Genomic DNA, 26,138 nt, shown 5'->3' with positions numbered 1-26,138 from the left:
CAAGAGGATCGATTTTCTAGTAGATGTTGACATTTTCTAGTGGAGGACAAGTTGATTTTCCCAGCTAGTGCAAGTTTCCATGAGGATCGAGTTTATCTACCAGGTCACACGTGTGATCTAGAACAAGCTTCAAAGGGAGGCCAAATTTGTTCTAGTGGGATGAATTGCTTCAAAGAGGGCGGAGGTTTTCCATTTTACAGAAACCAATTGTAATATTTTTATTGAGGAATTTAATAGTTAAAACCCTCATCTACAGAATTGGTTTTCCCATCAGGGTTTTTCTAGGGACATTTGTCCGAAAATACCGGTGTTCATTATTTGTGTGTGTGCATAGTTTTCTTAGTTCCTGTGGTTAATTATTTTTCAGTGAAGTTGCAGTAGTGTTTTATTCAATATTTGTCATAAGTATTTTGGAAAAGAAAAATAATCTAATTAGATAAGAGAATAATAACCAGTAACTATAACAATATTTAAAATTTCACACGGACGATGTCCTCTAATTTTCTTACCTCATCAAATTCAATCCTGTCTCAGTAAGCTTGTGGTAATACCAATGACGTACCTTTAAATCTTCACTTTCTCATCTTTGGTGTACAACACATTTAATGAAACTCTTTAACTTCGTGTTCATAATATCTCTCAGACAACTACTTCTTATGAAAATATTTCTCAAATTTTCTCCATGACAACTCCTCTCTAATGCCCTTGACATTGCTCAAACCCTCCCACCACATACCATATTTTCCCTTCAAGCTTAAAATGGCTACTCTAGCATTCATTATTTCATAATAGTCATGTTCTATGAAGTATTTCTTTAGTCCCAATAGCCAGGTTTCTGCCTCTTTGGCCTTCTTAATTTCTCCATCAAAGGTAGGGGGTTTTGCTTTCTTGAACTCCTTCGACATTAAGCTTTTCTCACTCCTTTTTTGTTAGTGGTATCTTATGATTGCAACACTTAACAATTGGTTATCGCTACAAGACTCTCCTTCTAGAGTGTTGAGTGGGGTTTTTTCTCTCATTGTGTCTTCACTCATCTGTCTATATTTTTTCCTTGACTTACTTCTTTCTACCCTATTAGTTTCCAATCCATATCTCCCTACTTCCAATGGATTTTGATTGGATTTGTGTTTCCCTAGATAGATGACACCAAGCTCATGTTGTTTTTCCCTTTACAAATCTGATAAACTCTGCAAATTTATTGCATTCTCCTTTGCTTGCTTCTCTTGTGTTCTAGAAATATTTTCATTGTCTGCCTTACAAATTCTCAATTTGGCCTTCAAGCTTCTGAGAGTGTCCATCCAATCAAGGAAAATTTCCTTTGACCTCTTCCGAATTGTTTCCTCTTCCTGATTATGTTGGGATCTGTTTGTGTTATAATACACCATTTTGTTGCTCATTATTTTCCTTATGGATGGAACATGTATTTTCGTATGTGTTGTCACATACAAACACAAATTTATTAGTTAATTCTGACATGGACATAGTAACTTATTACCTTGGTTTGTCAGTACTAAACATGTTGATCTGATTTGTTCACAAAATTAAAATCCATGTTAATCATATAGAATACAAGACACATAAGAATTCTAGCAAGGTTTGCAACCACATTAGTTATAAATCTAAGTCTGCATATGTAATAATTAAAATGTTATATTAAATCATGTCCATGAGCCTTTTCAAGCACAATGTTGAACCTAAGTTCTGATACCACTCTATAATAATCCCTCCCACCCCCTTCTACTTTCTCGAACTATGGGAGGTGTTACTTGTTCCTTTGACCTGACCTCTAAGGTTTGTTATGAAGATGGGGTTACAAAAATCCTCCCTTTTCAAATTTTGTGGAACTAAATTATCAAACCACCATCACGTTCAACTTTCCAAGATATAAGACTTATCTCAATCCAACTCTTAGATTGAAATTTATACCCATTTGAAGTTTGACCAATCATAAAGAGAGCCACATCAGCATGAAGTTGCCATGTGTCATCCATATTGCTCCCATTTGGCGCATGTGGCATTTCCACGTCATTGTAACACGAGGTCTGCATCACCTCCATATTTCCACCCGACATTGCCACATTGGCATGATATGTGTCTACATCATTATTTAAACTCATTACCTAGCATTCACGTGACCACTACCAGGTCCCAATGGCCTCTGCCACATCAACTATTGTGCATTGGCCCCACTATGCCTGCTCCTTCGTGTTTTGTATCCATCTCATGCTATATCTAGTTCCTACCACATCCATCCTTACGCTTATGGATTTTCCTTCGCCCACATCCAATCCTCTAGATGCAACCAATCCTCTAGATGCAATCATGCATTAACCACATATGGCCTATTGCAAAAGTTAATACCCCACAACACCCCAAATGCCAAAATCTCGAATGTGGACCACATTAAGTAAGGAAAATTAGGCCCATACGAGATTCAGCCTGTGCACATAGGCAGTGGCCCTTGCCACCATTGCATGTTGGACACCTGAATCCATTACTTGAAAGGGAATCCACCTGGATGAGGTTCGTTCCACTCATGAGGTAGTCATCCTTGCACGAGGTTCCACTTCAAAGTTTCACCAAATCTTGAAGTGGTTTTTATCATGGGTGGGTCTTGTTTCAAACCCCCCTCCCTTAGTTAACTCACAGTGGACTAGGGGGGGGCCGAGGTGAATGAGGGTTGTAGATGGGACCCACACCAAGATCGCACCATCTCAAGGTAGCGCCCCATTAATGAGGGCCTCATGATGGGAGTTCCCATATCATACCCCACACCCACCCCACATTCATTAACCAACGATAGACTTGGGGATCCCAAAAGTGAACCTGGGCCATTGATCTAACCACACCCTAATTGTGTCTCCATGAAGGCCACTTGATAACAAGGCCTAGAGGGTTGCTCTGATAAGTAGTGGGAAGTCTCGTGAGTTGACAACCTTGACAAATGGAAAATTTTACGCCAATTATTGGCAGTGTTTTACCGTTGTTGCTCGATTGTGAAAGCACGAAATCATAAGCATCGACGAGTGGCAAGCAGTCTCATTAGTTAACGACCCTAATAGATAGACAATTGTGTGCCACTTGTTGTGACCACTCTACCACCACCACTCGATTATGAAAGCACATTAGGTTGTAAGCACTAACGAGCAGTAGGTAGTCCCATCAGTTGGCAACGATGATAAACGACAAATTTTATGCCAATTGTTGCCACTTCTCTATCATCGCCACTCGATTGTGAAAGCACACCAAGTTGTAAGTGCCACCAAGTGGTGAGTGGTCCCATTGATTAATGACATCAGAAAACATAAATTCTCCCAACAGTTGTCAATTCTGACTTAGCTTTGACAGTGTCAGTTCAAAAAATTTAGTGTTGCATGGGGGAGGCAAAGGCATGCCCATTAATTTTTTGAAGGAGATGGCCAAGGCTTGAACAATGGCCTCCAACAGGGGAAGCAATCTTGCAACTCAATTCTTAAGGATTTTGTCATGCATTTTCTCAATATGGTAGATTCTGAGTGAATAATCTGAAGTTATCCTCTTAGTAACAACAAGGAAATATTAGGGAGATTTATAGTTTACAACACTTTTCACAAGTTATGAACCTGTAGTTACAACCATGTAGGCACTAAACTACAAGCATACAAATAATTGCAAATCATAAACAAGGTGGTAGCTCCAAGTTGTTATTAGTCATTGAAGCCATAATGTTCAAGATATCCAATAGTAAGTTTCATAACAATTTTCAAACATCCACGCATGAATATGCATGACCATAGTAACATTCAATAACAAAACAAGCTTATCATAACATGAAAGTCAAATAGGCATCATTTTATACTTATCTGAAAGAATTGAGTTGGTTGGCAACTGAAGGAGGGACTTCCACTCTCCACCCATCCATAGGCCAACTTCACTACAATATTTCTTGTAGTTAACCACCCTCGAGCCAAATCCAGAGTCTGAAGGGATGCTCGCATAGGGAAATTCACACATAATGGATTATTCGAACACTCAGGAGATGGAGTCCACTATCTAGGTGGCTCATTAACTACTCTTTGGTAGTAAGCACCACAGTGGCCCACTTGCTCTCTGAGTTTCAATACACAGGGCTTCACCCAATTTCTAATTTGCTTGGAGCCGAAGGATTTAATTAACTGTGTAGGTGGTTCAACAGTTGATTGGCAAGCACTTGGTGGTTCATTAGCCAACAGGCAAGCACTAAGTGGTTCATTAGCCAAATTGCAAGCACTAAGTGGTCCATAATCCAAAGGCAAGCACTTAGTGTTTGAATTCAATCTCTGCTCTTCACACTATAAATATAGGCTCAGACAAGAATTGAATGATCTCAAACATAGTTAAATAAATTCCCTCAAATCATCAAACCCTAAATTCACTTCTACTGTGCATACAACTAGAATTTCTCTTATGTCCCTTGGTAACTTGAGAGAGAACCTCCTTATCTCTTCGATGCATTTTTCCTTATGGTTGTCTCTTTGATCTGCAAGAGGGGAAAAGTGGTAGTGGGAACCACCTAATCCAATCTCTACTATCATAAATGAATTGTCAACAACACTACCAACTCCAGTTCAGGCCCCATTCGCATCATATTAAACCCTATCAAGTAATGGCTCCTCGAGTTTGCAAGCAAATTCAGCATTAAATTTGGTTGTGTCAGGTCATGGCTTTTCAAACTAAGTGAGCAAGCAAATGGCTTCAAGAATTAAATTTGGTTGGGCATCACTTCTGGAATACACAAGCAGGCAAGCTTCCCTTAGACCAAGGATCTATAAGGTTGTCCCTTCTTCAGTGATTTTTAATTAATTTTTAATAATAATTACCAATTGTTTAATCATGAGTTCAACTAGTGATGGTTTTCCATGTTGGTGTTGTGATTACATTTTACATTACAAAAATCAAGGGCCAAAACAAGGTATGTTACATTGGGATGCTACCATGACAAAGGAGAATCCTTCCTTAATGAAGAATCATACATGGGATCTTGTTCCTCTTTCTAAGGAATGAAGGCTACTTTGTTATAAATGGGTATACATAACCAAGTATGCAGTAAAATGGCTCTATTGACAAGCATAAGGCATGTATTGTGGCCAAGGGATTTTCACAGATTGAAGGGATTCACTGTTCCAAGACCTTTGCCCTTCTTTCCAAGATGAATCCCAATGGGTATTTTTTAAGGATTCAAGTATTATGTCTATTTATAGTATTATAAGCGACTATTCTGAAAAGTCATACATATAGATTTTAGGTGAAATAGTCAATAAAAAAGATGTAATTTACTATTAAAATTGGTAAATTTTTGGTGAATATCATCTGTTTAATCATATATATGTAAAAAATAGCCAAATTTAACTAAATGGGTGAATATATTTTTTCAGAAATGTCCAAAAAATAGCCAATTGGCAAAATTTCACCCTTAAATTTTTCCCTAAATTCGATATGCCTTGTGATTTCTCTTGCTACCTCCCAAAGCTAGTCAATCTACCAGATGGATGTAACAAGCACTTTTTTGCATGGTGATTTACATGAGGAAATCTACATGAAATAGCCCCATGGTTTTATGTAGGAATCTTCTTCTGTTTGCAAACTTCAGCATTCATTATGTGGTCTCAATTTTCAAACATGCTCCTCAAGCTTGGTATGAGAATGTTGATAGTTTTTTAATTACTATAAGATTCAAGTGTTGGCATTTAATCCTATGGTTTACACTCGAATGTAAGACATTGATCTCTTGATTCAAGCTCTTTATGTTGATGATGTGATTCTCACAAGGAGATCATTAATGATTCAGAGTGTTTAGCAGGCATTGATGTAGTAGTTTGACATGACATATTTAGGTCTTTTGCATTATTTTCTTGGTCTGCAAATTCTTCAATCTTAATAAGGGATCTCCATTTTTTTAACAAAAGTATGCACTTAATTTACTTTAGCCTTTGGCATGGTTGATTGTAAGTCTGCACCTATTCCATTTCAGTCAAGTGTTACCCTTTCCACCATTTGATCTTCACCATGTGTTAATCCTTTATTGTATCGAAAATCAGTTGGGAGTCTATTGTATTTTATTCATACACATCTTGACATTTCTTTGGTAGTTGGCCTTGCCTCTCAATTCTCTTAAGATCTTCATGAGAATCATTTGAAGGAAGCAAAGAAAATTCTGAGCCACATTCAAGCTACTAAAATTTTGGCATTCAATACACCTCTAGTGCTTCTCAGTTTGTAGGTTCCACTAAATTTTATTGAGCTGGTTCAATTGATGATCAAAATTCCACATAGCATTGTATCACCTTGGCTCTACTCTTATTGCCTAGTCTTGCAAAAATTCCTGCAATCAATGATTGCATTATCTTCTATAGAAGTTGAGTTTCATGTTGCAATTCTCCCTAGTTAGGGAGTTCTTTGGCCTTGACAGCTAATGATAGAATTTGGCATTCAACGGGATCATCTTACTACTCTTTAGTGCAATAATCAGGTGCCATACACATTTCTCACAACCCATTGGAGCTTCAAAGGATAAAACACATTGAGATTCACGTGCACTCCATTCAACAACTCATCAAAGATGGTGTTCTCAACTTGGAGTATTTGCCTATTGAAGAACAAGTAGTAAACATCTTCATTAAACATATAGCATCACCTAGTTTTCTTCCGTTACAATCAATGCTTGGGATGAAGAAAGTTGTCCATGGGGTCATCTTGAGTCTTCCTACCATCATTTTTGTTTATGTTGCTTTCTCTCTTTCAAGGAAGAGCTTTTTCCTACAGAATTTTCTCATTTTCTCTATTTATGAGAATTTGACTTAGGTACCTTAGTACGCCTAGTTGTCAAGACTCATTTTTCTCTTCTCTGTTTACTCTTATATTTCACTATATTTCACTTTAGGGGGTGTTAGTGTTCTTTTTCAATGCAGGCCCAACTATCATTAGTGGTAAGTTTATATAGGCATCCTTATCTATCTAGTTGTGACAACTACATTTCATTAACTTCGAGCCTTTTCCAGTGTTATATATGGTAGATATTCTCTTATATTTGACACACAACTAGATCAATTCCATTCTCTCTTGTAAAATATTTTCTTATGATTTTTCCATAGTTTCTATCCCTGGAATGTTCTTTTAAACATCATCAGTTTTTTTGGTTTTGGTTACCTGTATCTTAATTTCTTTATTTCTATTTTTGACAATCAATATCTTAATTTCTCTGTTTAACATCATAAAACAACAACAATGGATTGAGCGATGGTTTTTCGTAAGATGGGGTTTTCTTATGGCGCCCAGAGAATCTTCGATGCATGTAATAAGTAAAATTCAAGTCCTGTGAAAAAGCATATAAAAGGACAAACTTTATTCTGTTTGGATTGTTGTGTTATGAATTAAAATCAATAAGAGAAGGCTATCAAACATTTAAGATATATAGTCCAGCTTATTTAGCAACAACTAAGCATGAAATCGTAATACAGTTTATCTTGAAACATCTATGTCGGGAGCCGACAGTCTCCCTGGTGAGCCTCAGTCTGTTAAAACCAAGACTAGGGTTAGCACCAGACTAGTTGGAGGCCATGCTCATTTTTTGTCACCGAAAGCTTTTCAAATGAGACAAGAGATTCACTCTGAGTCTCTACCAATGTTGAACAATAAAGGGGTGGCTTCCATTTGAGAAGAAATAAAACTTAATCAGTACGCACCTGCATTTTGGGGTACTGATAGACTAGTTGAGGCCATGCTCATTTTTTATCACCAAAAGCTTTTCAAATGAGACAAGAGATTCACTCTGAGTCTCTACAAATGTTGAACCATAAAGTGGGTGGCTTCCATTTGAGAAGAAATCAAACAACTTAACCTGCATTTTGACCTACTGATTGGATCACCCAGTGGATGACTTGGGGTGGATTCCAAAGTGCCTAAGCTTATTCGTCAATTGTCGATATAACTGTTGTACATACAAAAATTTGCACGAATAATCTTCAATCAAGATCCATGTTTCACTAAAGCATGCTTGCTTCTCCATGCCCCAATGTACCCTCATATCCTTTTTACAGTTTGCAGTGTGCACGGACGATTTTACAGCTAACAGCTTTTTGTTAAATGAGGTTTCAAGTATAAAAGGCAATACTTGTCACACTAGGCTGAGACAGAAACCCAAACTAGCTGCTAATCTAATGACTGAAGCCCCTTTATCGCTTCCAATTGACTTCATTCATTTATGGCATAGAATGGAAATGATATTGCAGACCCAAATACTTGGGATAGATCTAACAACCTGAAAATCTTGTAAAGAATAGTTGATTAATTCTAGCACAATCAATTAGTGTCAGCACACCAATGAACTAACTTCCAGTCCTGAACGGATTTATAAATATCTGAGTATGCAGATGTCTACAATGTGCCATAATGTGTATGAAGATTTTTGGAATTCACTGTGCTGTCATAATACTTCGAAAATAAGGAAATGCAAGACAAAAAAGGGTGCAGGCGTTCTAAAATAGTAACAAACTATAAACTTCCAGAAGGAAGAATGCCAATAGAAAATCTATGCATATATGTAATAAAGTGTGGAGTAATAACAATGTACATCGAGAGATAAGCTTTAGAACTAGTGTTAAAAACAATGAAAGAAAGACAAACTTTCAGTTGGAGCCAGAGCTACTCTGCAAGTTCTTGATTGAGTAGGCAGGGGAATCTGGTGGAATCACTCTGTGGCTCTTGGATATGCTATTCTTTAAGTACTTGCAAACTGATTTTTGACACTGAATTTCAATGTAATATATCATACGTTTTCAATAATAAAAAAAATACACCCTACCTCTTGCCTGGCTTTTTCCATACAGACTGCCAAAACACAGGCCAATTCTTTTGGGTTTCTGTCCAACCAAGGAACGAACCTTCCCTCAAAGGATCCCAGCTGGAGGACACAATTCCATAACTTATACCCAAGGCTGCTGAACCAAATGTGAAAAATGATGTGATGAAAGGGAGCCAATCAGGCACATTCCACTTCAAAACCACTTTCATATAGTAGAAGAGTGGGAAGAAACTGATCCCAATGGCTAAGGGTGCTCCAACAAATATCCCAATCCTGTTCATCATTCTGTTAGTCACCACCTCTGGGATAACATCACTACTTTCTTCAACTTCCTCATCTTCTCCTGACTCGTATTCTATTTCCTTTGTCTGCTTTTTCACCTTCTTCTTCTTGGGTACAGGACCAAAGCCTTTAGGACTTTTCAAAGAATAAACCTTGATGTGGGTCAGTGCTCTTTTTCCTTCATAGTGTGAAATAGATAGGCTTTTCACAGAGTTTGACAGTGTGGGCCGCCATGGACAAGGGCCATAACTTTTCCTACTACAACTGATAAAAAATATACCAACAAGATGTTCTGTACGATTGCGTTGGGAGTTAGGTTTTATGAATTTAGCAGTTGCAGAAGGCTGAGAATATTGTAAGGGCATTGTAAGTGAGGCACAAGATACAGGATTCATGGCCTCAGAATAGTAACAACAGGCAGAAGAATATATACCTTCACTGACAGACTGATTTTATGGGCCTTAAATCCAAAGCATTTCATCTCGTTCGCACCTCGTTTCAGTGCCGACCCAGCAATTCCATTGCAGGATCCTTCATCCAGACCTCAATTACAAGTCCGATTCATGGGCAAACTGCAACCAATAACACCGTTATGCATTCACAAGCAAACGGCAACCAATAACACCGTTATGCATTCACAGTTTATCCATTGCTGGATATGGTTTAACCAAGTACAACTCTATGTTCTTACCCAACATAATTTCACAGAGAGATAAGCAAAAACCCATGCTAGAGTACTCCAATTATGATTATTCGGCTACATTTTCGCCTCTTTGCCATCTCAGATTTCTTATCCCGACAGCCTTATCCTTCACTCTAAGTGCGTGGAGAATCATGGTCTCATGGGCGGTAAAGTGGATGTGATTTTGTGCTGAGGACAAATCGCTAGAACTTCTAACTTTGAGTCTTTACATTCTCCAAATAATGCCTTCAGAGACAATGTGTGCGTTTGGCCGAAGCATATGAAGGGCAACGATAAATGTTCCGCTCAAAACCTAATACGGGTTATTAAGGCTGTTATTTTAGATATTTTGATTGGTATAATTATATTATAGTATTGTATGTGGATAGTATATATTAATTAAATTAGCATAATTATATTAATAAATGTGGTTGATATATATAAATAGATGTATATTAATCATATACACAATAATATTATTAAATGTGATTGATATAGGCCAATAAATTTTAATAGATATAGATTTAATATGAATATTGATATTGATATTAATAAATATATAAAAATACTACAATAATACTTATTATATTATAAAATATTATTATTATTATATTATAAATATGATAATAATTATAATGGTAATTTATAATAATATTGACTTTATTATGATTATTATAATTATTATAATAATCATAGTTTTAATAATATTTACATTAGTAACCAAAATGATTATTAATATTATAAGCCCAGTGTATTATAAACTCTAGGAGATAATATTAAACACAAAAGATTAATATTATAAATCCAAGAGATTATTATTATAAATCCAAGAGATTATTATTGAGAACCCAAAATATTAATATTATAATCGTAAGCTATTATTAATATTATAAACATAAGCGATTACGAATATTATAAACCTAAGATATTAATAAACCCAAGGAATTTATATTAAAAACCCAATGGAGTATAAACCCAAGGGATTTATATTAAACCCTAAGATTAATATTATAAACCCTATCAATAATATTATACTCTAGAAATATGAACCCTTACATTAATAACCAAAGGGATTAATATTATAAACCCTAAAATAAACAAGGTTGACCATGATTGATTTTCATATTGACATAATCTTTGTCATAATACGACATTAGACCAAGGTTGACCATGACTGATTTTCATATTGAGGCAATCTTGTCACAATGCAATGTTGGACCATGGTTGACCATGGTTGGTTTTCATATTGAGACAATCTTTGTAAAAATGTGACATTGGTTGATGGTTGACCATCAATGACCATGGTTGTCACAATGTGACATTGGACCAGGAGACAATATTTGTCATAATGTGATCATGATTATTGACCATGGTTGACCATGATTGACCACGGTTGATTTTCATATTAAGAAAATTTTTGTCACAATGTGACATTGGACCATGGTTGGCCATGCTTGATTTTCATATCGACACAATCTTTGTCACAATGCGATGTAGGACCATGGTTGACCATGGTTGATTTTCATATTGGGACAATCTTTGTCACAATGTGACATTGGACTATGGTTGACCATGATTGACCATGGTTGATTTTCATATTGGGACAATCTTTGTCACAATGTGACATTGGACTATGGTTGACCATGATTGACCATAGTTGATTTTCATATTAACTATGATTGACCATGGTTGACCATGATTGATTTTCATATTGAGACAATCTTAGTCACAATGCAACATTGGACCATGCTTGACCATGGTTAAACCCTTATATTAATAAACCCAATGGATTGATATTATAAACCCTATGGAATAATAACCTCGAGGGATTAATATTAAGTCCCCAAGGGATTATGAAACCAAGGAAATAATACTAAACCGAAAGGATTAATATTATAAACCCAAGGTATGTAAACCCTAACATAAATATTATAAACCTAAAAATAAAATGGTTAACCATGGTTGATGAAAGTTTATTTTCATATTGAGACACTCCTTGTCATAGTGCAACGTTGGACATGGTTGACCATGATTCATTTTCATATCAAGAAAATATTTGTCACAATGCGATGTTGGACTATGGTTGACCATGGTGGATTTTCATATTTAGACAATTTTGTTACAACGCGACGTTGGACATGATTGATTTTACAAAACATGGTTGACCATGATTGATATTATAAACCCAAGGGAATAATAAACCAAAAGGATTAATACTAACAACTCAATGGATTATAAACCCACGGAAATAATATTAAACCTTAGGAATATGAACCCTTATATTAATAAACCCAAGGAATTAATATTATAAACCCAATGAATAATATTAAACCCTAGGAATATGAACTCTTTGATTAATACGCCCAATGGATTAATACTAAAACTCGAAGGGACTATGAATCTATGGTAATACTATTAAACCCAAGGGATTAATATTATAAACCCATGTATGTAAACCCTAATATAAATATTATAAACCCTAAAATAAATATGGTTGACCATGGTTGATTGTTATAGTGAGACAATCCTTGTCACAATGCGACGTTGTACTATGGCTCACCATGTTTTATAATGATTGATTTTTATATCGAGGCAATCTTTGTCATAATGTGATGTTAGACCATGGGGACCATGGTTGATTTTCATACTGAGGCAATCTTTGTCACAATGTGATGTTGGACCATGGTTGACTGTGATTAACCATGATTAATCAATGTTGAGCATTGTTGATATTATAAACACAAGGGAATAATAAACCCAATGGATAAATATTACAAATCCAAGGGAATAATATAAACCCAAGGTATATAAGGCCTAAGATATATATTAGAAACCCTTAAATAAACATCGCTGACCTTAATTTACCATGGTTGATTTTCATATTGAGACAATATTTGTCACAATGCAGCATTAGTCCATGTTCAACCATGGTTGAACCCTTAGATTAATAAACCCAAGGGATTTATATTATAAACCCAAAGGAATAAGAAACCTAAGGGATTAATACCAAAACCCCAAGGGATTATGAACCCAAGGGAATAATATTAAACCCAAGGTATTAATATTATAAACCCTAAGATAAATATTATAAACCCTAAAATAAACATGGTCCACCATGGTTGACCATGATAGATTTTCATATTGAGACAATCCTTGTCACAATGTGACATTGCACCATGGCTAACCATGGTTGATTTTCATATCAAGAAAATCTTTGTCACAATCTGTCATTGGACCATGGTTGAACATGGTTGATTTTCATATTGAGACAATCTATATCACAATATGACGATGGACCATGGTTGACCATGATTGATTTTATAAAACATGGTTGGCCATGGTTTACCATGATTAACCATGTATGAGCATCATTGACCATGTTTGACCATGATCGATATTATAAACACGAGGAAATAATAAACTAAAGGGGTTAGAAACCCAAGGGAAAAATATTAAACCGAAGGGAATAATTTTAAACCCAAGGGGATAATATAAACCCAAGGTATATAAACCATAAGATAAACATTATAAACCCTTAAATAAACATGCCTAACCATGGTTCATTTTCATATTGAGACAATCTTTGTCCCAATGCGACAATGGACCATACTTGATCATGGTTGAACCCTTAGATTAATAAACCCAAGGGATTAATACTAAAACCCCAAGGGATTATTAACCCAAGGGAATAATATTAAACCCAAGGAATTAGTTTTATAAACCCAAGGTATATACACCCTAAGATAAATATTATAAAACCTAAAATAAACATGGTTGACCATTGTGATCTGTAAACCCTACAATTATAAACCCAAGGATAAATATTATAAACCCTAAGATTAATGTCATAAATCCTAAGATTAATATATCAAACCTTATGTTTAATATATTAAACTCGAGGAATATAAACCCGAGGATTATGAATCGTATGATTATTTTATAAACCCTAAGATTAGTATTACAAACCCTAAGACTAATATATTAAACCCTTATTTTGTAGTGTTACAATGTGACGTTGAATAAAGTGCATGGTAATGCAACATTGCTACAAATATTGTCAAACTTATTGTCACTTTGAGGAAATTCTTATCACAATGTGACGTTGGATAAGTTTCTAAATATATTTAACCCTAGTTTTGTAATGTCACAATATTAAACACTAATATAAAACCCTAACATATTAAAACCCAATAAAATAAACCCTAAGATTAATATTATTAGCATTATGATTATAAACCCTAAGTTTATATATTAAACCCTAGGAATATAAACCCTATGATAAATATTATAAACACTAATATTAATATTTTAAACCCTAGGATTAATATTATAAACCCTAGGATTAATATTATAAACCATTGGGATTATGAACTTTATTAATGTGGTTCATAATAAACCCAAGAGAATAATATTAAACCTAAAGGAATAATATAGACCCAAGGTATATAAACCCTAAGATAAATATTATAGACGCTTAAATAAACATGGTTGACCATGGTTGATTTTCATATTGAGACAATCTTTGTCGCAATGTGATGTTGGACCATGCTCGACCATGGTTGAACCCTGTTGATAGACTGAAATTCTCCACCAACAGTAAAGTTGATCTCCTCGGTGTAGGATCCCAACTAGACCCTGCACCATTTAATTATGGATCTCATCCGGTATGTAGGCCAGGCTACCACTCAGGTGAGTTGAGCTTACTTTGGATAGAGGTGGGATACAAACTTAATTGAACGCATGAACTTCAATAAATACAAGGAAGAAACCGACAAAAATTTATAACATGAACACCATGAATAGCAAGATTATAAATAATATAAACCTTACATAAAGTAATTGTTAGCAGTCTTTAGATAAGATTCATGTCTATATAAGAAAGTGCTCAACAACCACAAAATATTTCACAGTAGTCAAGCATCTATAAGCATAAGCGAGCACACAATATACAATAAGATTAGGCCAATATCAATGAAACAATTCACCAATAGAAGTGTAGAGTTAGAAAGCCATATACCATCCATGCGTAACAAAACAAAGATTGTAGCACAAGACAACACACAAATAGAATGTGTATCAATGAAATATCAGGAACATCTGATCCATCAAGAAAATAATACCCATGTCACCACGACATAAAAGATTTGTGTAATCCAATAGTGGAAAATAACAATTACTCCTTGCATATATCAGAAGAGCATAAGTTCTCTCAAAACAATATTGTCCCAAAATAAGTCCTCAGCTAAAATTCCAATACAATGTGTCATGAGGGTGTATTTATAAAATGAGGGTGACCTTTGGCCTACCCCTGACCTTTGGGATTCCTCATGACCTTTCAACTACCTGGTGACCTTTAGACTTCCTTATGACTCTTTACATTCCAAAATTGTCCTATCCTATCCTATCCTAATTTTCCAAAATCACAAAAGAATCCAACATCTACTCTATCAACTTAACAATAGAAAGTTCGGGAATGTCTAGGTGGAGTTGCTCCATTAGGTAAGTGCGCCATAGCTTGTATTCAGCTGCAATGGGGGTGATCTATGTTTGTTCTTCGTCATGTCCATGTAGACATTTGAGGGCATCTGGTATGAGAGTGGTTCTTTTGGCATTCACTTGATTGCCCAAGGTTGTCAGTTTTGTATACATCCTTATTGGTTCAACCACATAGTGTGTGATATTCTCCTTTATGACAGGCAAGTCATCTATGTGGGTGGTCTGTTTATGTGTCGACGAATGCCTAAACTTCCTATGAGATATCTTCCTGCTTTCTCACATGCCTGACTTCTTCGATGGACAGGACTCCATGGACCTCAATCATTGATTCTAAACTGCTTAAAAAGTGTCTATATGAATCCAATACTCTATCTACATATTTGGCTAGTTTGTCCTTTGACTAGATCTCGATGTGTATTTGGACCTTGGTAGTTTGCATGGTGATCCAATCTTCTTTGGGACTACCACCAGTGCCCTCATATACTTGATGGACCACTCATGTACACTATCTAGAGTGGTAACGACTTCCTTTAGCATAGCAACCCATTATTTTGTATGGGTTTGTATCGCCAAGATAGGTGCCACCATGTGATGTACTTTTGACATCTCTTTATAGACCATATCCGTGGCTTCACTGAGTGTCTTGGCCTCATCTTTGATTGTTGCCTGGAGTTTTGTTGTACAGGAATGTACTAATCATAGGGTTTCATTCTCTTCCTCTACTCTCTTTCTATATTGCTCTACCTTAGCAGCCTTCTTCTCTGATGCGTAAAGCCTGTTTTGGAGCTCCATGATTTGTTTTCTCATCCTAGCCACATTATGTTTAGTTGTAGTCACAAATTCAATTCTAGCCTAGGTGATCATTTCAGGATTAACTGTGGTGTCAAGAACAATCTCTTTAGTTGTGGTGACCGATAAGGATTCTGCAGGGTTTCTAGCATAATATTTCCTCCTCTCCTTCTTGATTTTGAGGATAACCTGGTCAAAGGTGATCTTGGTGAGGTCTAGTACCTATTCTTCTTATTCTTCATGGAAGCCCAACTCTCACAAGGGAATATGTCCTATGTTGATAGAAGTAGAAGGAGGAACATCTAATGGAGTTAGCTCGACTTGTTCTATGTATGTCTCACCTGTCTTATTGGTTTCTCCTTGATCTGTCTTTCTCCTTTCCTCTTCTTCACTTTTCCTTTGTTCTTCCTCTAACTGCTTCTTCTCTATCTTAGATTGCTCTTATTTCTTCTTGAGATAATCGATTTGCTTGAGCTTTTATTCTTGTTCTTTTAGTTCTTATTCTCATTTCTTCTTATATTCTTCTTCCCTAACTATCTTCTCTTCTCGCTTATTTTCCTCCAGATGCATCTTCTTTTCTGCCTCTTCCTTAGCTCTCTATTCTTCTTGTTATTTTTCCTCTAGCTGCTTCTTCCTTTCTTCCTCTTCTTGCCGCCTCTTCTTTTCAAGTTGGCCCTGGTCACCTGACTCTTTTGATTGCTTGAGCTCTTCCTCCCTTTTCCTCTAGAGCTCTAGTTTCTTATCTTCCAGGTCAACGTTCCTTTGCTCAAACATTTCATCATCTTCCCCCTATTCTGGGTCACTTGGGACATCTTCCACCTCTTTCTCCTTCTGCTTCTTGAGTTTCTTGGTGGCCTTCTATTTCTCTTTCTGCTTCTTCTTCAAGGTGGATGACCTCTCTTGCAAACTAACATTCTCCTGGGAGTGTTTGAGGAGCTCCTCGTCTCTCACATGTTTCTCACTAGGGCTGAGTTCCCTAGTGGCATTATACTAGTTCTTGACTCCGTCTTCATGATCCTATCTGGAATGTGAATATGACCAGTTAAAATTAGCTCTCTTGTAGTGAGAAGCTACAACCTTCTCAGGGTCATATGTGCAATATTTCAAGGTTACAAAGTGACTCCCCTTTAAAGCTTCAACCTCCGCCTCTACTTGCTTGAATTTTTCTACCACATAGGCTCTGATGACAAGAGGGAAATCTAGTCATGATTTCTTCTTCCCTTTGCGTCGTAATTTCGAGAAACCATGTGTCATCTAGTAACACATTTCCCGCAAGATCACTTTATCAATGGCTAACCTAGGAAGATCATGTGGGGCCTTATAGGAACCAAAAACTCTAAGAAATGTACCCTCCTAGATTGGGAACCAATGTGCCACCTTGACAATGGTTTCCATGGCCCTCTTTGACATATAAGGTGGTTCTTCTCTAAACAGTGACTGATAAAATGGGGCAATAAATGACTCAAAAGTGACATCAATCATACCCTTATAGCTAACGTCCCAGAAGATCTTGTATTGATAGTGTATTCGGCTAGCTGTAAACGTATCCCAATTGTAGCTCCAGCTGTCGAACTGGAACCTTGCACAAACTACGTCTAGAAGGTATAAGGCGATATAGAATTCGGGTGGCTGATTTAGCTCTGGTTTCTTTGTTCCAATTATGTTCATCCTCAGGGCTGACATGAGAATGTTGGCCTAGTTAAAAATTATTCCACTGGTGGTGACGACATACATGATAGGAACACATGTACCATGGAACACATCACAACCTTTTCTCCCATACAGGGGGTTCATCATGGTGGCGATCAATTGATAGACCTTCCTCAGCCCGTCTGTCTTATATATCTGGTTTGACCTAACCTGGAACTTGGATGGTTCTTGCCACCATATTCCCTAAGGATTTCTTTGGTAGGAGTCACGAACCCGGAGATCCACCGGGTGTTGAAAGTTTCCTATTTCTCAGGGAGCCCGTAGTAAGTAGCAATGTTTGTAGAGAAGATTACAGTTAGTTGTGCACCAATATGGTCCCTTATTGTCCATGAGTCTATGTCTGTGCTTTGAATGATCTAGTCAATTATTTCAGCACATGGGAAAATTGGAGGTTGTGATGTTATCTTATGCAAATTGGACCTCTTGATGTTTAGGTACATAGGGAAGTCCTCCTGGGTCTCTGGTATGTTTGGCGTAGCAAACTCCTCATAAATGTCATACCAGGAAAGACTTGTGCTTTTATTAATGTTGCATGTCATGTCTCCATAGATAGGGGGTTCCTCGTACTAATGGAGCTCCTGTGAACAACTCCCAGATCTCTTCCGGGTAGACTTCGTAGTAGGAGGTGCCATCTTGTCTTCGAAAGAGGAGATGGAGATACAGTCAAGATCCACGTCACTTGGCATATAGAACAAACAATCACATGATGAGAGAGATGACATGAGAATAAAAGAGATTTCTAAAAACAAAAGCAGTTTTCAAAGGTTGGAAGAGGGTTTTTTTGGCAACTCGCAATGGCAAGGAGGTCGTAGGAGTCACACAGAGTAGGTTTCGACCTAGCAACTGGGTAGGCCAAGCCTCAGGGCACAAGTCGCAAAGGTCGTAGGTCATGGTGATCACACAGGTTACAGGTCGCATGTCACAAGGTCACAGGTCTTAAGATTGCAAGGGTCGCAGGTTGCATAGGTTTCATAAATTTTCTTATCACGGACTTAGGTCATGCGACCTATGTTTTGGGCGATTCGAGGAGATGAATGTGGCTTTAGATGGGTCTATGGAACTCCTAAGTGGAAAATGGCTCGGTTTGCGGGGGGGATAAGGTTAGGTCAGGGACAGAAATGGGCATGAGGAAAAGTGGGGGAGGATCATGAAGCTAAAGAGGCATTCAATCAAGACTTATGATGGAAATGGGGTTAAATTATGGATTAAAACCCCCAAGGGTAGGAATTTGCAGGGTTGGGGCTGAGGAGGATGACACTTGGAAGGAAAAAATGATTGTTGGGGAAGCAGAAAGGTTACCTACTTGTAGAAGTCGCGCGCGTCACCTAGTCGTAGAGCCTCCTTGCCTTTCGTGTGACGAAAGAAGTGTTAAAAAGGAGTGGGTTGAGGCTACTATATATAACTTTATTCAAACATGTGGAGGGTCGCATAGGTCATAAGGCCTGAGATGGGGAAGTATGCAACCTTTGCGACCTATGTGACTTTGTGATCCAAAGGTCGCTAGGTCGCATGGGTCGCACAGGTTGCATGGCTAGGAGATTAGGCCTTTGTGACCTCTGTGACCCAACAACTTCCTGGTTGCATGGTCATGAAGGTCACGAATCTTGCTAGGTTAACTCATGCAACCTATGTGACTCCATTGTCTAGCAAGGTCACATGGGTCACACAAGTCAGAAGAGAAGAAAATGTCGCATAATGGTGCTGCGACTGGATGACTTAGACCTGATTAAGGACTTAGCTCAGCTAGTGAGGAAGAGAATTAGGTTCTTTTAAGACTTTTCTGGTTCTCTGGACTCCTATGAAGACTCTAAGGATGGGTGGAAACTCTTGAAAAGGTAAAGGGGCTCCTAAATTTGGAAGAGTTGGAAAATTTGGAGGGGTTGTTGCAGCTGCTACAACAACTAGTGATTCACTGGTAAGACTCCAGGATTTCAAGACGTCTCATGGCCTAGATTAATGAAGACCTCAAAAAGTTTTGTTTCATAGAGTTGTGGGTCCTGCTGATGATTCTGGGTCTCTCCTTAACATTATTCAACTATCCCTGACTGTTAAAAACTTGACCTGTAACACACACAAAATGATACCAATTCCTACTAGTTCGAGGAGGAAAGGAAGTTGAAGTAATGATATGAGATTTAAGGATTTTCGGTATAATAGTTACAGTACTCCACTGCCAGTGAGCCTGAATAGTACCCTGGCAGAGTCACTACCTAGAAATCGTAAAGTTTTCTCCGCTACCAGCAAGCCTGGACAATACCCCGGTGGAGTTGTTGCTTAACCTATTTGCATGGGAAGCCTTTCTCAGTCCTTTAGCCCTTATTAGTTAATTTATCTGCTCATTAGCACTTAATTATCTGTGCTTATTTTCACTTATTCGTGTGGCTATGTAAGCTTGGGTGGATGAGGGATCCCAACTTATTTGACTTGCAAAGAGGTTATTTCTAGTTTTTTAAAGACCTTATTGTTTTCCCAAAATATGTGTATGCCCAAAGAGTTTTCTTTAGCTTCCCCCACTCTCGACCCAACGGGTGAGATAAAACATTGCACAATCCAGGCTGAGTCAATAGCTAGGATAGACCAGTGCAAGATAGGGGACTATGGATGGCATCAATTTCCCCACTACGATAAGTTTCAATACTCTATTTTGGTCGCAACTTAAGGTTCGATCAAAAGGTGGTTCTATAGAGAAACCATCTGAGCTAGAGTGCAGGGCCACTTCAACCTCAGCCCAACATCCCAAAATTTTTATTTAAGGCAAAACAAAAATCAAAACAAAACTAAAAAGATAAACTAACAGGAAAGAAAGAACAAAAGGGAACTATAATACAAGGTGTGTTAGCAGCCATGAGGGCTGCTAGGTGAAGTAGAATTTGAGATCTTGGTTTTTCATAGGAAGGGGTTCAACCCACCCTCCCAGAGTTTGCAACTTATAGGTATGCTGGAAAATTTTCTCTTTGACTTGGAAAGGACCAATCCATAAGTCTTGGAACTTAGTGTGTTTTCCCTTGTCCTCATGGGCCCTCTCCCACCTAAGAATTAGGTCTCCTACATAGAATTCACAAGTTCCTACAAATTTCTTGTCAAACCACCTCTTAATTCAGTTTTGGTGAATGACAAACTTCTCCCTAGTCTTTTGTTTCTCCTCTTCCAATCTAAGGAGCATGTCGGTGTAGTTTTGAATGGTAGGGAAAGGGGAGCATTATGATTCCTACGATAATTGGAGGGTGGAGAGGTGGATGTTCAGTGGAAGGATGGATTCTTTCCCATAAACCAGAAAGTAGGGGGATGTCCCAAGGGATAGTTTGGGCGTAACCCGATCGGCCCACAAGGCATTGTTGAGGGCATTGTGCCAATTTCTTTGGTGGGATAGTAAGGTTTTCTTGAGGACGTGGATGAGATTTTTATTGGTAGATTCTACTAGGTCATTCCCCTGAGGATAGTAGTTGGCTTAATGTTTTAAAACAATGTTGTTTTCCAAAGAAAAATCATGCAACCTTAAAGACGAAAAATATGTAGCACTATCAAACACAAGTGTGGTTGGGACACCGAACCTAGCCATGATATATTGATTAACGAAAGATATTACCTCATCGTCGTTGATTTTCTGTAACGGAATTTCTTCGATCCACCTAGTGAAATAGTCAGTGGCCATGAGTATATACTTGTGCTTCTTTGACGAGTTTGGCACAATCTCCCCAATGACATCCAACCTCCATTGTTGGAAAGGCTCTTTACCACTATGGGTTGGAGAGGGGCAGATGACTGAGACTGCCTCTTGCATGCTTCTGACAAATGGGGCACTTTCGGGCATAAGCATGCATGTCTTTGAAGAGTGTGGGCTAGTAGAACCCTGCTTACATAATATTGTGGGCAGTGGTGTTGCCAGCATAATGGCCCCCTGTCGATCTGTCGTGCAACTCTTTCAATACCCATTGGGCTTCATCATATTCCAAACATCTCAGTAGCAAGACAAGGTGGTGTTTTTGAAATAGGTTACCTTGAACCATTTGATATCAAGTAGCTTTGAGCCTTATTGCCCTATTTTTCTTTGTAGACAAGGTAGGCGATAAGGTCCCTTTCCCTAGGTATTTCTTCAGGTCAGAGTACCACAATGAGGGATTATGGGATCTAAGTAGTTCATTCTAATACATTTCGAGCTCATGCTCTCAACCTTCTGCCTCCTCGCCTCGTAGGTTTGCAGATTCAGTGGTTAGTTTGCATAGTTTGTGCCCTTTCACCATGTGCAAGGGTTTGAAATCCAAATCATATTCCTAGAGGGAAGTCATCCAATTGGATCTCCTCTTGCCCAACTCTTATTAGATGAAGAGTGACCTGATAGTAGGGTGCAAAACCATCACTGTGATGTTGTTCTTGAGAATGTACAGTTTGAAATGTTTCACTTCTTTGTAGACGCATATGCTTGCTTATCTATGTCAGGGTAATTGAGTTTTGTGCCTTAAAGTCCTGCACTCATGAAACATATAGGACATTCATCGTTGTTTCTATCCTTTTCCTTGAGGAAGGTGGCTAAAGACGAATCTGAGGAAAAAGTGTATAAGATGAAATCCCTGCTAAATTCTGGGCTAAAGAGGGAAGGGGCCTCATCGATAGCTTTCTTGATGTGATCGAAAGCCTCCTTTTCTTCTTGTTTCCACTTGAAAACTGAATCTTTCTTGATCATGTTCAGTAATGGTTTAACAATTTGGGCAAAATTTAAAATAAATTTGCGAAGGAAATTGATTTTACCAAGGAAATATTGTATACTTTTTTTGTTTCTTGTTGGAGGAATCTTTGTTATAGCTTTCATGTAGTTAGGATTGGCGGTGATTTTGTCTTTGCTGATGATATTTCCAAGGAGATTTCCCTCAGAGACCACGAATATGATTTTCTTGGGGTTAAGTGAAATCCCATATTTCCGGCACCATTCAAAAATATTCTTAAGATGGTGGAGGTGGTCAGACCTTCTTTTCGAAAAGACAGTGACATCATTGAGGTAAACCACCACACTTTGGCCCATTAAACCCATGAAAGTGATGTCCATTTCGCTCTGGAATGTTTCCTCAACATTAATAAGTCCGAAAGGCATGCAACGAAATGTGAACGTTCCCCACTTCATCTTGAAGGTTGTTTTAATCTGGTATAGTTTAACTACTAGGACCTAATTGTAGCCAGAGAAACTATCAAGCAAGGAAAACATTTCCCACCCTGAGATAGTTTGGAGGATCTATTCCATGGAGGGGATCAAATAATTCTCTTTGTTTGATGCCCGATTGAGGTTTTAGAAACTGACGCATAAACGGATCTCTCCAGACTTTTTCTGTAAAAGGACAAGGTTCAAAACCCACATAGAATGTTTGAACTTAAATATAATGAGAGCATATAAAAACTTCTTGATTTCCTTTGGAATGATGGGTTCCAACGTAGGATGCATTTTCCTCAACTTCTATTGAAATGGTTTGACCCCTTCTTTAGAAGGAATGACATGCTGGATGATCCACGTATCATAAGTCTTTAGGTCATCATATGTCTAAGCGAAAAATGTTGTGTACCTCTTAAACAGGCTGATGAGATCTTGTCTTTCCTTGGAGGAGCATCCCACTCCTATGTTGACAAATTTGGGGTCAGACTATGTTCCAAGATTGATTTATTCGTGTGAAAGGGTGTAACTTTGTATCTTGGTATTTGGCGGGCCCTGGAAGCGGTTTTGTAGATCAAATAATTTTTTGAGCGAGACCACTCCTTTAGGTATGGATTTTCCCTTATGTGAGTTTTCCTCTTCTTACAAGGACCTCTCATGTTCTTCCTCCTCGATGGTTGTGTCTTTAAACACCTCTGTGTTCGTCATGAACTCCAGTATCTATTGGTCATCATTAAAAATGCGTAAGTTAGTTATATTATCAGGGACGAATGGTTTATAAATAATTTCAATTGAAAAAACATCCCTAAGGGGTGTATATCTAGAGGTTGCATTTCCTAGAGTATCAGCAGTGGCATTATTGAATCTAGGAACAAAAGTAATGTTAAAAGCTTTAAAATAACTGATCAGGCGTCATACCTCTTGTAGGTAATTCTTTAGGTGTGGTGGCAAACAGTGAATTGTGTTCCATACTTGTCATGTAATGATTTTAGAGTCGTCAATTACCTTCACACAATCAACTTTCAGTTCTACATCTCTCTTGAGGCCGAGGATCAATGCCTCGTATTCTGCGATGTTGTTGGTGCATCAGAACTCCAACCTGCAAGAAATAAAAAATCTGTTCCTTTTGGGATCCAGGAGGATGCAACCTGCTCTAACCCCATCATGAGTCTTGGACCCATTTTAATATAGCATCTAGATTTTATCATTAAGAACAAGCGGGTCTCGAGTACATAGATTTAGAGAAAAAATTTCATTTTCATTGGTTGAGGTGTGCAATGGGAGCTCTAGCTGAGTACCAAGGGGTATGATTGACGGTTTGGATTGGTAACAACGCATCAATGTCTTAAGAAAGAACACCCTTAGCTCTTCTTGAGCGAATCTGACCGGCTCATTGGAGCCTTCGAGATCGGTGACGGTGTGTTTCATGCAAGGCTCATTGTTGACTTTGATTTGATTATTCTTTCCTTTATAGGGAAACCATAAGTGGGACCAGTCTGTGGCAAAGTAACCTTGGATTTTACAAGACAAGTCCCTACTAAGGATTAACCCATAGGATTCTAGGATGTCAACCACAATTATGTCGATGCACTAATGCATCCAAGGATCGGAGGACAACCTGATTATCACCTTATTCAATTCATCGATGGCAGGGACTTGGGACCTATCTAGTTAAATGATCTTTGCATCTATTTTCTTGGGTTGGATGTTAGTTTCATTCATACTGAACAGGGCATGACATTGGTTGACGCACCGAAGTCGACGAGGCAATTGTGCACATTGTAGTTAAATATTTCGAAGGTTAGAAGGAAAGGGGGACTTGAACCTCTCAAGTTTGCATTTGTGTCATTGGAAATGCCTTGAAGGTCGATTATGGCCTAAGATCGGCCTAAGAACTTAGTCTTGGCCAATGAGGAAGGCTTTGAGGCTGTGGAAGAGGAGGCAAAATTTTTGACGATCAACTCGCACTGGTTGGACAACTTGGTATGCTCATACAACGAGACATTGACTCGCGTCTTCTTCATGTCCTTAATGATATTATACTCCAATTCCATGGACGAAGTGTCTTCCAGAGTGTTTTGTGGGGACGTGGTGATTTTAGCCGTACCGGATTTGATCAAGCCTCTTGGTATGGAGGTGTCTCTTTTGCCACCCACCAGGGAATCCTTGGGGCTTTGTCTAAGTGCCCCCTTAGGGGAAAGGGAGGATGGTTGGCTGGTGTTGCTGGGTGGAAAGATCCATCTTAACAGAGCCCTTTTCTTTTCTTCCAGGGTGGAGTTTGAAACAGGCCCCTTACTCCTGAGGCTATTATTTTTGGAGGCTTTAGGGGAGGGGTGTCTCCCACAATGGCTTCTTGAACGGTCAGAACCTCTCCTCTACAAATGACTTCGAAAGCTAGCATGTCGGAAGGAGTATCATCATTGGAAGGCATGGTTTCCTCTTTTGGATCGTTGGATTCCTCTTCACCCTGTCTGGTGGCCTGATCTTCCAAGAGTTTGGTTACTACAACAGTCATGTTGTGGAGCCACTAAGGGCAGGTGATCCGAGTTGACTCAACTCCTAGATTTAACCAAGATATTTACTTTCGTGATGTTGTTATAATTACATTTAAAAGAGCATAAATGAATACACATGCATGCTTAAATAGATGGAAACATAAGAAAATCATAGACATGAGACGTTGCTAACGGAGTTCGTCCAGGAGGGACTACGTCTCTAGGCCCCGGTGTCAAGATGGTGTAGGATGTTGCATTAAGTGCTAGAAAGAGTGATGATGTACATGACTTTTTTTTATCTATCATGCAAGGAATATGCCCTCATGCGGGAGTGGCTCCATGAGATGTTCTGCTACAGGAACTCTCATTCACAAAAGGACTCTCATCAGCATGACATAATTTCACGTATGATAATAATAAGCATCCCGCCAACATGGCATCAAAGGATCTCAATTCATACATGGCAACACATAAGTATCCTGTCAACATGGCAAGAAAGGGATCTCAATCAAAACATGACAGTAAGTACATGTCACATCAAGAATAGAACAAGATCCCACATCAAACATCAAACATGGATTTATATAGCACAATGCATCTCAAGCAAAGAGACAAAGACGTACATGATCACACTGCATATACCTCACATAAAGGAGTTATCTGAACAAGAGGATGATAAATTGTTGGACCTGGATGTACCATCAAACTCATGGCTTCGAATATCATGGA

The 26,138-nt window shown here is 38.0% G+C and overlaps 1 protein-coding gene across 1 annotated transcript; it reads right to left on the bottom strand.

The window, feature by feature from the left end:
- Window positions 1–8,537: 8,537 nt before the first annotated feature.
- PAM68 (PAM68-like protein (DUF3464)) lies at window positions 8,538–10,052 on the bottom strand. Its single transcript, XM_089440678.1, has one exon. It carries the CDS (start codon window positions 9,493–9,495, stop codon window positions 8,815–8,817), a length of 681 nt encoding a protein of 226 aa, XP_089296804.1. The 5' UTR covers window positions 9,496–10,052; the 3' UTR covers window positions 8,538–8,814.
- Window positions 10,053–26,138: the final 16,086 nt, after the last annotated feature.

This window comes from Pinus tabuliformis, chromosome 9 (assembly GCF_031772625.1).
Source record: "Pinus tabuliformis cultivar Carrire ecotype Pingquan chromosome 9, CPIR1, whole genome shotgun sequence".
Classification (NCBI taxonomy): Eukaryota; Viridiplantae; Streptophyta; class Pinopsida; order Pinales; family Pinaceae; genus Pinus; species Pinus tabuliformis.
This window is presented reverse-complemented; position numbering and strand designations above follow the sequence as displayed.